The 14,150-nt window shown below is 48.7% G+C and overlaps 1 protein-coding gene across 1 annotated transcript; it reads left to right on the plus strand.

Moving 5' to 3' along the window:
- Nucleotides 1-3,348: 3,348 nt before the first annotated feature.
- LOC119236073 (proproteinase E-like) lies at nucleotides 3,349-10,970 on the plus strand. Its single transcript, XM_037499700.1, has 8 exons — nucleotides 3,349-3,388; nucleotides 4,332-4,417; nucleotides 5,710-5,807; nucleotides 5,924-6,058; nucleotides 7,214-7,350; nucleotides 7,668-7,810; nucleotides 8,426-8,617; nucleotides 10,923-10,970. The coding sequence occupies exons 1-8, from the start codon at nucleotides 3,349-3,351 to the stop codon at nucleotides 10,968-10,970; spliced, it is 879 nt and encodes a 292-aa protein (XP_037355597.1).
- The last annotated feature ends 3,180 nt before the right edge of the window (nucleotides 10,971-14,150 follow it).

Consider the following 14,150-nt stretch of genomic DNA (forward strand, 5'->3'; position numbering starts at 1 on the left):
GCCTGCCATGCCATCCTTAGGAGTCCATGGCCCCCCTCCCATGCCTCCAAACTGTAGTAGCCCCAGAGAAGGACTCTATAGGAGGCCAGGACCCCAGCAGGAAGGAGGGAGCAGGTCTAAGAGCACTGGGTGTGGAAAGTGACAGGAATCCCACAGAGCCAAGTGCCCTTGGCCAGCAATATCTACTAAGCACTAACAAAATGTCAGCCCTGGGCTACCAGGCTGTTTCCAGCCTGGACCTGCGAAGTCTTTTCTACAAATTTCTGTGAATTGGCATCACTGATTTTGTGCCAGGTGCTATGTGGCACATGTCACAGAGGTGACCCCAGGTACTGCTTGAGCTCCTCAGCATACCCTGTCCCACCCAAATCTTTCCATTTCCACCTCTGCTACTCCAGGCCAAGCCCCCACCCCCTGCCCAGGTGAATGGAATAGCTCCAGCAGGAGATACTCCCCCATAATCCTCCAGGGGCACCCAGGAAGAGGTGTTTGGAAAGTAGAAATGAGACCCCAGGTTCTTCTTCTCCTACTTAATCACCTCTTGCCATCACCTCCTCACCCCAAAATGATTTTCTCCTTATGCTTAGAATAAAGACTCAAGTCCTCCTTACCCTGACTTGCAAAGAAGTGCTACAGGGTCTGACCCAATTCCATTTCTCTCTCTTTGAATTTCAGGTAACAGGATTGGATTAATCATAATCTTCAGTCCATGACATACTCTCATTGTTTCAGGTATCATTAGCCTACCCATGGGCCACTTTTATTTATTGCCACATATGGTTATTCCAGTGATGTAGTGGCACCTTCAAAACCACATTCAACATAATGACACAGTGAGCTCAAAAGCATGGTGCTAAGTCAAAGACACCCAGGTCCATGAGATGCATATTGATTGCTTCCATTTGTACCTAAAGATTCTGGAAGAGGTGGAGCCTTCCTAGTGTCATAGGGGTTAAAGTCTATCACCAGCCACTGTGCCATGAATTAACCCATGTGGCGCAGCAGACCTCTCCTGTCTCACCCTCACCCCTGCTCCCCTCAGCAGTGTGTTTCAGTAGATCCACCTGTTCTGCTTCCCACTCTGTCTCTGGTGAATCCTCTCAACCCCCTCCCCTGCCCCCCCGCACCTCTGGCCTACACCCGAGTTCTTGTATGCATAAATAAATAAAATAAATCTAAAAAAAAAAAATCTAGAAGAGGCAACTAGAGTGTCAGGAAACAGATGACTGCCTGACGAATTCCAGGTGTGGGATGGGACAGAACATGAGCAGGACAGAGGGAAAATTCTGGCATAACGAAAATGTTCCATATCCTGATTGTGGTGGAGGCTACACCATTGTATATGTTGTCAGAATGGATTGATTTTAAAATTAAAACTGGTAAATTTTATTATATGTAAATTAACCTTCAGTAAAACCAAAACAAAACCCCAAAATCTCCCAATACAAAGCTGGAACTTCTAGCAACATCTACCCCAGCCCCTTGCTCCCACCCCAAACTTGAACTCCCCATTGTCTAGAATCCTATGTCCATCATGCTTTGTCCCCCTTTTTATGTAGTTTATTCTCCGATTTGTGTGTTTTCAGATGGTCAGTTGTTCTAATGCTATGGAAAAGTACTAAATGGCATTTTGATCTTCTGGGGGTCTTTTTTCTTTTCTTTTTTTTTTAAGGATTTATTTATTTACACATACAAGAACTGGGGTGCAGGCCAGAGGTATGGGGAATCAGAGGATACACCAGAGACAGAATGGGGAACAGAACAGGCATATTGACTGAAGTACAGTGCTGAGGGGAGCAGCGGGTGAGACAGGAGACGTCTGCTGTGCCATGTAGATCAGCTCCCTGGCCGGGGATTGAACTTGTGCTGCAGTGGCTGTGGATAGCTTCATAGTGCTGCATCTTAACCTCTTGCACCACCAGGGAGGACCCTGGGGATCTTTTTTCTTAATTGGTATTCCTAGGAATTACCTACCTTATGGCAAAGCATTGAGATTCGTTTTTTTTTGGCATATTCCAACATGTGAATATATCACACATATCTTTCCTTTTTCCTAAAAGCCATTCGAGTGGCTTTTAGGTTATTGCTGACTCCTGGGCAGAGGTGCAAGATTTTTTCCCAGTGTCGACACGGGTGGACCTGCCTAGGGGTGGAACTGCCTGGTGAATTCAGCTCCAGGAGTCAACTCTTCTTTGGCCTCATCTTCCACAACTCCCCACCCAGCCAGATCGAATACTGTCTCCAGCCACACCGGCCTCCTCTCCTTGAACAAGCCAAGCCCATTCAGCTTCTAGACCTTTGCACTTGCTGTCCAAAAGCCGGGGTGCTTTTCCTACAGGACTTCCCACTACTGGCTCCTGTTTAGCCCTTCGGACTCAACAAACACTACTTCCTCAGCCCAAATGTCACTCTCTCTGCTTCCCCCATCAATGAATAACTCATTCCCAACCAGTCACCCCTGATTTACTCTTTTCATAGCGGCTTCCACCATATTCAGAAACAGCCTTTCTTTATTCTTGTTGATTGTCATTGTCCACCTACTAGACTTGAGCTCCAGGGGTGTGGGGACAACTTGTCTTGGTCACAACTGCACCACTAGAGCAGCCTGATATAGAAAAAGTCCTTAATAAAAATCTTTTTATTGCACCTCCCTGGTGGCGCAAAGGGTTAAGACACAACCTATGAAGCTATCCACAGCCACTGCAGCATAAGTTCGATCCCCGGCCAGGGAGCTACCCACATGGCGTAGCAGACCTCTCCTGTCTCGCCTGCTGCTCCCCTTAGCAGTGTATTTCAGTCAATCTGCCTGTTCTGTTCCCCACTCTGTCTCTAGTGAATCCTCTCACCCCTCACGCCTATACCTCTGTTCTTGTATGTGTAAATAAATAAATCTTTAGAAAAAAAAAAAACCTTTTTATTGAGGTGGGTACTAACATCAATACCATGCAAGAGATGAGAAGTCAAGGCATGGAGAGGTTCTACCAGGTGCCCAAGGTCACAGACCCGATCCGAACCCAGGTCTGCCCAGCTCCAGAGCCCATGTTCTTCCCAGCAGAGGCGGGCTTGTTCTGATGTGTATTTTCCTTCTACCCCCCCCCCCCCCGTTATCAGTTGGCCATTCAATGCCACCTGTGCAGCCACACGTTGGAAGCAACCCTGGGCCATGCCATTGGTTGTCACTCTCCCATCTGAAGTGGGAGGAGGCTATGACCTTGGATTATGGGAAACCTGGCTTTCCAACCACCTGCTCTGGGAATGAGACCCAGCCCACCATGTCCTCCCCCCACTTTCTGTCCTCTATTAAAGCCCCAGACTTTGCCCGTCTTTCCTATCACCTCAAACCCCACAATGATCCGACTGCTGAGCTCTCTCCTGTTTGTGGGCCTCGGTAAGAACCCAACCTGTGTCTGTGCTGGACCGAATCAGGAGCCCCTAAAATGGCATCCACCTGGGTCTTGTGAACCCAACACCTGGTTGCATGGGAGGGTCTCAGCTTGTAACTGGGGCATGATGTTGGCAGTTCCAGCTTGGTGCTGGCAGGAGAATGGAGGGAGAGCTGTGGCTGGGCTGGCCAAAGAAAGAGGCAGAAAGACTCAGAAGGCTCTGGTGGGCATCCTTGATGGAATGGGCTCTGTGGTTAGCCTGTTGGGGCTGGCATTTCTGCTCCTCTGCTTTACACTCTGACTCCCCTCTCAGACTCTTCCTACCCTGCTCCATAGCCTGTGGTCTGGCCTTTTCCAGGTCTCTCTGCCATATTACGTTCTGCCTCTTCCAAGCAGCTTTCTTGGCTGATAATGCTAACAGATAGCATTTGTCAAGTGCTTACTATATGCTGGATATGACACTAAGGATTTTTTCTTATGTTATCTCATGTGATACAGCAGCTCTGGGAGGTCAGTCCTATTATCATCCCCATTTTACAGATAGGGAAACTGATGCAGGGAGAAGTAAAGTAACCCATCCTCGGGGAGGGGCAGGGCTGCACTTAGAACCCAGGCCGTCTTTCTCCAGGCTCCACTCTTCGGGAAGTGGCTGTCACTTCTCCGGGGATCCTGGAGCACCAGGAACCATTCTAAGCCATCAGCCCCTTCAATCCTGCTGTGGCAGGAGGCCAAGGTCCTCCCCACCCCTGACTCCTGGGACTCTGGGGACCCCCGGCTCTCATCCGAATGCTGACTGTTCATATGTGGTTCCCCAGGATCAGAGAAGGGGGGGGAGTGACTGGCACAAGGTCACACAGCAGTTGGGGTTCTGGCTGGGACTGGGACCCAGGCCCCTTCTTTCCTTTTGGGGACCCTCTGACTGATTGGCACCTCTACTCTCTCTTCCAGTCTCGGCCTGTGGCCGACCTAGCATCAACCCCGCAGTCCGCGTGGTCAATGGCGAGGATGCTATCCCCTACAGCTGGCCCTGGCAGGTAAGAGCGACTGTTCCTCACCACAGGCTCTGAACCCCACATTCTGATGACAACATGCCCCATCTTGACCCCACTGCTTTCTTTCCGGCATCCACTTTAGCTTCCAAAGTTCAGGAAACCCTTGGACAAGTTACTTCACCGAGAAGTTTTGCCCATTCAATTTCTGCTTCTCACGAGGCTACTTGCAAATTGAAAGTGGAATCTGGAAAGATGGCCATGCTTATCTCAAGGGATCGGTGCACTAATAGTGAAATTGCAGCCACTGTGATCTGGGAGGAAGATTTGGGGGGATTCATTTCTAGACTTCTTGAATATGTAACAAGGCTTTAAGGTCTGAGAGAAATAAAGGGATGGGGGGCCTTACAGAGGTCAGTGGGGGGATGAACAGAGGAATAGACTTGCATTCACAGAGGAGCCTCTAGCCATGTGTACCTGTTTAAATTTAAATTAATTAAAATTAAATAATGTTAAAATTCAGTTGCTTAATGCTAGCTGCATTTCAAATGCTCAGTAGCTACATGGGGTTAGTAGCTACCATATTGGACAGCAAAGATAAAGGACATTCCCATTATCACAGAAAATTCTATTGGATGCTATTGGGATACAGCAGGGGTTAGCTGATTTGTGCTATTAAGGACCAGAGAGTAAGTATTTTAACCTTCATCAGCCACATGTTCTCTATTGCAATGACCTAAATCTGTCCTTGTACCATGAAAGCAGAGACAGAGGACATAGTGACTGAGTGTGGCTTGGTTCTAAAATCTTATGTGCAAAGATCACAGGCCCAGGTTCAACGCATAGGCTATGGTTTGCAAACCCTTGGTTTAAAGGGAACTTTTGGAAATCAGAATATGTAGGAAGTGAGATGAGAGACAGAGGATAATGTGAAAAGAGAGACAGAGGATATGAAGGCTGGTGCCTCAGAGAGTCCAAGAGACCTTGAAAGAACTGATTCAGAAGAACTGGAGACCTGATAAAGCTGAGGGCCTTGGGGGCTCTCAAAAGGCAGAAGGCCTGGAGATCTCCTACAAGACAGAGAATGTTGGGGTCCCGGAGAGGTACTAGGACTGGCAGTTGAAGGGCCTTGGAAAGTCAGAATGTGATCCCAAGGGGAAAGTGACAGAGCCACGGAACAGTTGCACAGGTTGGGCACTGCTCAATCTAGAGAGTGCCATTCTTTTCTGCATGAATGATGCCCTCTAGAGTTATATAGGGCACAGCCTACACAGTCACGATGGCACCCCTCCATGTGGGGCCCAAACCACTCAGAGTCTTCCCTCCCTGGCCACCAGGTTTCCCTGCAGTATGAGAAGAATGGAGCCTTCCACCACACTTGCGGTGGCAGCCTCATTGCCCCTAACTGGGTCATGACCGCTGGCCATTGCATCTCGTGAGTGTTTTCACTTGCCCCTGTCCCCTGCATGAGACCCAGGCCAGGGCGGTGGGTGACTGGGAGGGAGGGAGAGAGGCCAGTCAAGTCCTGATTGACTTCACCCACCCCGGCAGGAGCTCCCTCACCTACCAGGTCGTGCTGGGCGAGTACAACCGGGCTGAGGAAGAGGGCCCCGAGCAGGTGATCCCCGTCAACTCCAACGAAATCTTTGTGCACCCCCTCTGGAATCCAAACTGCGTGGCCTGCGGGTGAGTGAACTCTCAGGTCTGGGGCCCAGGAACTTCTCTGATGGTCCTTCTGTGACCCAAAGCTGATTCCCAGAGACTCCCAGGGACAGTGGGGCCGGGTCCCACACAGTAAGGCTTCGAGTCAGCAGAGCCTTTAAAGACCATCAGGGAGGGGCAGGCAGCCCCCCAGACCACTTGGCTCTTCACATCAGAAGCCTGGACTCCTCTGGCACCCCCCATTCCAACCCTAGAGTTCCTCCATTCAACAGCCATTCACTCAGTGCATCCTGGATTCACGGCACTGTGGGCAGAAGGAGGAGCACTGGGCTGAGTTTGGCTCCAGCACTAAGTCACAGTGTGGCCTGGGCAAGTCACTGCCCTTCTCTGGGTCTCAGTTTCATCCTTAGTCAAGGGTGACCCTTCAGGGGTTCCTGGGTGGTTGAGGGCAAACCTTACGGAGGAGGACAGTTATGGGCCTCTTAAGCCTCTCCAGCACATGCAAATGGTCTATCTGGGTGACTCAGCACTTTTCTGATGAGAGGGCCTAAGAAGCGTGCAGAACCCTTAAACAGGGTCAGGTGCTTATCAAGGTCCTGCCTCATCCTCACGGGGCTCCAGGTTTAAGTGGAGAGAAAAATCAGACTCAGGTGCAGTGACTTGAATGACAAGCAGACACATGAAGATAGAGAGCAGCGGTTCCCAAAGTGTGGTCCCCAGGCCAGCAGTGTTGGCCTTTCCTGGAAGCTCATTAGAAATGGGAATCCGGGCCTCCCCTGGTGGCGCAGCGGTTGAGCGCTGGGTTGCGAGGCTGCCCGCAGCCTCTGCAGCGCCAGTTCGATCCCCTGCCACTGGCGAGGGTCCCACCAAAAAAAAAAAAGAAAGAAAGAAATGGGAATCCTTGGGTGTCAGCCCAGCCTTGCTGCATCAGAATCCTGGAGTGGGACCCGGAAAACTGTGGGTTCATCGATTCTGTGGGTTCATCGACTGAAGTGTATAAAGGCCAAGGTCAGAAGAGGCTGGAGGGCTTCCTAAAGTTTCCTTGCAGTGAGAATGTGTGGGATTTGGAAGGAACAGGAGAAGCGGGCCATCGAAGGGGAGGACTATCTGGAGCAAAGCTGGGAGGTGGGGCTTGGTCTGGAGCGCCAGGCTCCCCGATGACTCTTCCTTCATCCCCAGCAATGACATCGCCCTCGTCAAGCTGTCACGCAGCGCCCACCTCCGAGACACCGTCCAGCTTGCCTGCCTCCCTCCTGCTGGCGACATCCTGCCCAACGAGGCTCCCTGCTACATCAGTGGCTGGGGCCGTCTCTACAGTACGTGCTGACCCTCGGGCTAGCCTCAGGGACAGTGGGCAGGAAGGCAGGCTCTGGGGAGCTGGGGTGGAGGGAGCCCTTGCACTTTCTCCCATTCCTCCTCCAGTGCCACCTTCTCCCCCTAGCGTGAATGCGTGCAATCAGGGACATTATGGGGGACAATGCAGGCAGGACCCTATAACCCTATCAGGCCAGAAGAGTTGCCTGCCTCAATCCCCCACCCCCAGTCCATTCTGGAACTCCCAGCTCTGACTCCCTGACTCCAGTCTAAGCCCTGTACCCCCAGTACACCCCCTCAGTGCTCTCTGTCCTCACAGCTGGTGGGCCACTCCCTGACAAGCTGCAGCAGGCTCTGCTGCCCGTAGTGGACCATGAACACTGCTCCCAGTGGGACTGGTGGGGCAGCACTGTGAAGAACACCATGGTGTGCGCTGGCGGGGACATCCGCTCTGGCTGCAACGTGAGTTCTCACCTGCGGGGGTGGTGCAGGGGCCCGAGTTGCTCTGCAGAGAAGTATCTTGCCTGCTGGCCACATTCAGCCTCAAGAAAGGCAGGACTTGGAAGAAGTCAGGTTGGTCGGGAACCCCAGTCCTGGCCCGGGAGTCAGGACCCCACATTTAGTTCCCTCTCACACAATGATGGACCTGGGGCAAGAGGCTGTCCCTGGTCCTCAGGCCTCCCCATGGGCATAGCAAGGGATAGTGACACCATGATCTCTAAAGTCACCTTCAACTCTGTGGCCCTGAAGTTAAAATCATACATACAATTATAATTAACATGTGTGTCATTGTATTATGAGGTTGAATAATAATACTAATAATGGTAGCGGCAATGGGAACCACCATTTATTGATCGCTTCCTTTCTGCTAAGTATTGTGCTAAGACCCTATCTATCATTTCACTTAATTCTCACAAGATCCTACCCTGTAAGACAGACATTCTTCCCCATCACACAGGCACAATGAAGCTAAGAGAGGTCCAGTTAGATGGGGAGTTTCTGAAGTCCCCCAAATCAGAACCAACTCCTTAAAGCTCAGACATGGCTCAGTCCCCTACCGCTCTCTGATGATTCCAGGGTGACTCTGGAGGACCCCTCAACTGCCAGGCCGCAGACGGCAGCTGGCAGGTCCATGGCGTGACCAGCTTCGTCTCTGCTTGGGGCTGCAACACCCGCAAGAAGCCCACCGTGTTCACACGTGTGTCCGCTTTCAACGACTGGATCGAGGAGGTAAGCAGGCTGGCAGGCTGCGGGTGGGGGGCGCTCCAGGTGCTGACTTTTGAGAGTTGCCCGAGGGCAGATCCTGACGTTGCTGCAATATCAGCAGTGACGTGGCCCTTGGATGTTCCAAGGAATTTGGGGGTGTTTTCTGCTATAGCACAGCCCCAAGATCTTTTGTGGCTTCTGGGTAGAGCTTTGAACTCTAGCTGCATGCCTCATCAGGGGATGAGTGGTTAGGGAGAAATAATATTCACATGGTAATAACCACCTGTGATAAGCTGAACATGTGCCCAGCAGTGAGCTGAAGCCTTAGTAAATAGTTTAATGGAAAAATGCCATGAGGGACCTCCTTGGTGGCACAGGGGTTAAAAAACACAGCGCTATCAAGCTATTGCCAGCCACTGCAGCCTGAGCTGGATCCCTGGCCAGGGAGCTACCCACAGGGCACAGCAGACCTCTCCTGTGTCGCCCGCTGCTCCACGCAGCAGTGCATTTCCATAGATCACCTGTTCTGCTCCCCTCTCTGTCTCTGGTGAATCCTCCCATTCCCCACACGTCTGGCCTAGACCCCAGTTCTTGTATGCATAAATAAATGAATCTTTAAAAAACAAACAAACAAAAAACCGCCATGAGGTAAGGACTATCACTACCCCCACTATACAGAAATGAGGAAGCTGAGGCTCTGAGAGGTCCAGTCACGCTCCCAGGGTCACAGAGTAACGAGTGACAGGGTTGGGAATTGAACATAGTTCTATCTGGCTTCAGAACCTGTGCTCCCAACTAAACTATTCTGGGGTTCCCCCCCACCTTTCTTTTTTCAGATCATGGCAAACAACTAGAACCAAGGCCTGGATGGCAGTGCCAATTCACATTCTTTGCAAAAAATAAAGATCTCTTAGAAAATCCCAACTCAAGTCTTTCTTCCTTCTCTGACTCATTTCTCCCCCTCCAGCTATTTCTGAAATTTTATGTCTGATTTGTAGAGATGAGACCTGATCCAACCCTCTCATACGAAGATGAGAAAGAGGGGCGACCCAGAGAGAAGGGAGTGCTATGGGGTAACCAATCACCCCAGTTGCTTGGGACTGAGAATGTTCCTGGGACACAGGAATTTCAGTGCTAAGACCGGAGCATCCCGGGGCGTGGGTCACCTTAGTTTATCTCACCTCCCCCGATTGGCTTCTCAGTGCAGACACAAAATATGGTGGAATCTTTAGAAAAATGGACCTTGCCAGCCCCTTGGGAGGCTCAAGGGCCAGTGTTTTCTGTTTCCATTAATGGGCTGGGGAGGAGGGTTGCAGTCATTCATTCGACAAGTATTTCATTCCTGGTTCCTGAAGAGGGCTCGGGAGGATGACAATTATGGTTTCTGCCCTGAAATGGCTTCTTATTTAGATAGAAATAAGCACAGCAGAGTCACACACTTAACATTCACAAGACACCTTCTTTATAGAAAGATCAGGGCTGGGAATGCAGAGGAGAGTAGGTCAACTTTGGGGAGCCCCTTGCTGCAGGAGGCAGCAGACACACACGCAGATGTCCACATAGTGCCGATTACAAGGTCGGAGCCCAGTGAGATGTTGTCCAAAAGACTGCAGCTGTGCCCCCAGAAGCAATATGCAAACAGCAGAATTGCTCTACTCACATTCTCCTAAATACCATGCGAGCAAGCATGCCCCAGACCAGTCATGTTCATTAAATTTTTAATATTAATCGTGTCCCATCCCTTTCAAAATTATGTTTAGTTTTGGAAAGCTTAAAAAAATAACAACGGGCCTCCCTGGTGGCATAAGGGATTAAGTGTCAGCACTATGAAGCTATTGGCAGCCACTGCAGCACATGGCACAGCAGAGCTCTTCTGTCTCACCCGCTGCTCCCTTCGGCAATGGATTTCAGTAGAACCGCCTGTTCTGTTCCCCACTCTGTCTCTGGTGAATCCTCTCACCCCTGCACCTCTGGCCTGTACCCAGTTCTTGTATGCATAAATAAATAAATATATCTTAAAATAAAAACAAAGTTCTTCATTCTTAAAAAAAACCAGCAACAACAAAAAGAACACCCATGTGTTCTGCATCCCTCCAGGATGAACAACCACCACATTTTCGCCTGCTGTTTTCTAAAATATTAACTATAGTTAAGGTGGAGGGCCCTTTGCACTCTCCCCAGAGGTCAACATTATGGCTGTGGGGCTGTCCACCCAATATTACTGCTTTTCCTTTGGGGCAGATAATATGGAATAGCTCCTGCCTGCTCCCTTGATGTTGAATTTGGCCACATGGCTGCTTTGGCCAAGGGGAAGCTGTATATGACAGCGTGATTTGCTGAGCTCGCTTTCCCTCTCCCATGACAACAGGTCAGCTTGGACCTGGACGGAGGAGATGTGGAGCACAGCTTCCACTGACCCCCAGTGATGAATGTAAGCTCTTTTTAAAAGGCACTAAGATTTTTAAAGTTTGTTACAGCAGCGTGGACCTAATCTGTCCTAACTGATTAAATGAGTTTGGCATTTATCCTTCAATTCCATGATTGTATGTTTTTATCACATATATAAATATCCATCAACAATATATTACATCGTTTTGGATTTCTAAAAAATATATATGTGGCTTCCTGCTGCAGGATTATTCTACAACTTGCTACTTTCACCCAATATTTTGTTTTTGAAGATTATCCATGCTAATTTACATATCCCTAGTTCATTGCTGCTAGTTCTACATAGAATCCATTTGCACAATTACACTGGTTATTTATTCTTTTCTCCTTACTAAAGGACATTTACATCAGAGCCAATTTTTTTTGCGATTTCAAATAGTACTTTAATGAACATCCTTGGACATATCTCCAGGTGAACATCTGTGAGAGTGTCCCTAGGGTATTTTCCAAGAAATGGAATTGCTGAGTGGGAGTGTGGGCACATTTTCAACTTTACCAATTGCCAAATGGCTCCCCAAAGTGATTATATCAACAATACTGTTTAAAATTCCCTTTTTATTTCCTTTTTCCATCCACCATCCTCCCACAATGCATCTGCCCCACATTTGTCTTCTAAAACCACCCCTGGAATCTCAACCTTCCCCCACAAAACTCCCCTCCAGGACTTGCCCCCACTCCAGCATTTACAAAAGCCCAAAAAAGGGTCTGGCAAGGCCAGAATGAGAGATAACGAAGGAACTGAGTCAAGCAGAGCAGAGACCTCCGTCTCATGGGGTTTTGGGGGAGAAATGAGAGAAATTCTGGAAGCACATGTTAATCATTTGTATTGGGTAAGACAGGCCTACTGACATGTGTAACTGTCAAGTGTTCCCGAGGCACAGTAGGGCTACAAAAGTTGAGTATCTACTTCTTCTCAATGGGTCAGGAAAGGGCCTTAAATAATTTTCCCAAAACAGTTTTAGGATAAAGAGCAGTCAAACCTGTAAAATTCTATCCTCTGGCTGGACACTGGGCCCTCAGGGGAGCTCCATCCAGCTTCAGGAGAGGCCGAGAACTGCTGTGACCCCCTTTTCACCATACCTGGACATCAAAGAGTTAGGAAATCTTGCCTAAAAGTGCCAACAATTCAGTTTTTTTTTTTTAAACAAACAAACAACATTTCCAAGTCTTAACAATTCAACCTTAGAGTCAATAATTTTATTTTTTTTTTAAATGAAAGCTGCATGGTCTTTTTTTTTTTTTAAGATTTATTTATTTATTTATACAAGCACTGGGTACAGTCAGAAGCGCGGGAGGGTGAGAGGATTCACCAGAGCCAGAGCAGGGAGCAGAACAAGCAGAAGGACCGAAGTACACTGCTGAGGGGAGCAGCGGGCAGCAGGAGAGGTCTGCGCGCCATGTGGGACCCTCCTCTGGTGGCCAGGAGCAGCCGGGGATCGAACCGGCACTGCAGAGGCCGCGGGCAGCCTCGTAACCCAGCGCTCAACCGCTGTGCCACCAGGGAGGCCCAATTTTAATGTTTTGAGTAATAATTAGTGTCAATGTCAACAATTTTTTTCTTTCTACATCATGAAGATCAATGTACTTTTTGAAAAAGCACAATGTTAATACTTTAATTCTCCTTTTAAAAGTATAAAATATCAGCATTGAATGCTCTTTTTAATCACACAATTTTTAAAAAGATTTATTTTTTTAAAGATTTATTGATTGATTGATTGATTTATACATACATACATACAAGCACTGGGTACAGTCAGAAGTGCGGGAGGGTGAGAGAATTCACCAGAGCCAGAGCGGGGAGCAGAGCAGGCAGAAGGACTGAAGTACACTGCTGAGGGGAGCAGAGGGCGGCAGGAGAGGTCTGTGCGCCATGTGGGACCCTCCTCAGTTGGCTGGGGAGCAGCCGGGGAGCGAACCGGCGCAGCAGAGGTTGCAGGCAGCTTCACAACCCAGCGCTCAACTGCTGCACCACCGGGGAGGCCCAAAAGATTTATTTCTTTATTCATGCAAGAACTGGGGTGTAGACCAGAGGTGGGGGTGGTGGTGAGAGGATTCACCAGAGACAGAGTTGGGAGCACAACAGGCAGATCTATTGAAATACACTGCTGAGGGGAGAGGTGGACGAGACAGGAGAGGTCTGCTGCACCATGTGGGTTAGCCCCACAATTCCACTCTCTCTTCCTGTTTCAGAACATTGTTGGCTATATTTTAGAGATTTCCACTTTGGGAAAGATTTTTTTTTAATTTTTTAAAATTTTTAAATATTTTATTTTATATAATTCTTACATCATTTTTCATTTTTGCACAATATATGCATTTTCATTTTGGTTATATTCCCCATACAATTGCACCCCCCTTATTTTGACCCTAATCCTTCCTCTCCCTGTCCCCCCCACCCCCCCGCTGTAGTGTGTCTCTGGTTTATAGTTGCTTGTTGATTTTGATTTTTACTTTGTATTCATTAGTCTTTTGGGGAAAGATTTTTTAATTACCCATAGTTTAGAAACTTCCACTTTGCGATTTTTTGGAAATTATCCACATATCTATCTTACAGCTGTTATTATTTTGTTATGTGTCCTTCCACTTCCCCCTTTTTTCCCCCCATTTAGAAAATCTATCAACAGTCAGCTTCAATAGACGGGGACTAAGCACCAACTGGTACTCTGTGCCAGACAAGGGCAAAGGAAAATGACCTAAACTTGGGCAGGGCTCTCAGTAAGCTGGGAAGCTGACAGGTACACCCCAGTGGGAAAGAAAACTTGACCAGGGGTCTAATGGAGGACCAGAGTGATGTGACATTTGGGAGCTGGGGTCACACTAGGATAGAACTCTCCATGGTGCTCACATCTAGATGATTGAGGCATCAGGGAATTCCAGTAAACATGAATCTGTGGATTTGTTTTGTCCCTTAACAAAAAGAGATAGTGCTAGATCAGAGTGTCAGAAATGTTGTTGCTTGAGATTATGCCAGTGAGAACAGAACGTCCCCCTCTTGTCTAGTGAGTTGGAACCAAATTTGACACAGAGAAGCTGTCGGGATTACCAATCCAGATGCAGGGTGTCAGATAAGGGGTTTGAGGCACAATCGTTTGTATTTATCTTAACTTGGTAGTGTCCAAGGAAATAGGACTATGAGTTCATTTATCAG

This window comes from Talpa occidentalis, unplaced genomic scaffold, assembly GCF_014898055.3.
Source record: "Talpa occidentalis isolate TD23 unplaced genomic scaffold, MPIMG_talOcc4v2.1 talOcc4.9, whole genome shotgun sequence".
NCBI classification, from domain to species: Eukaryota; Metazoa; Chordata; class Mammalia; order Eulipotyphla; family Talpidae; genus Talpa; species Talpa occidentalis.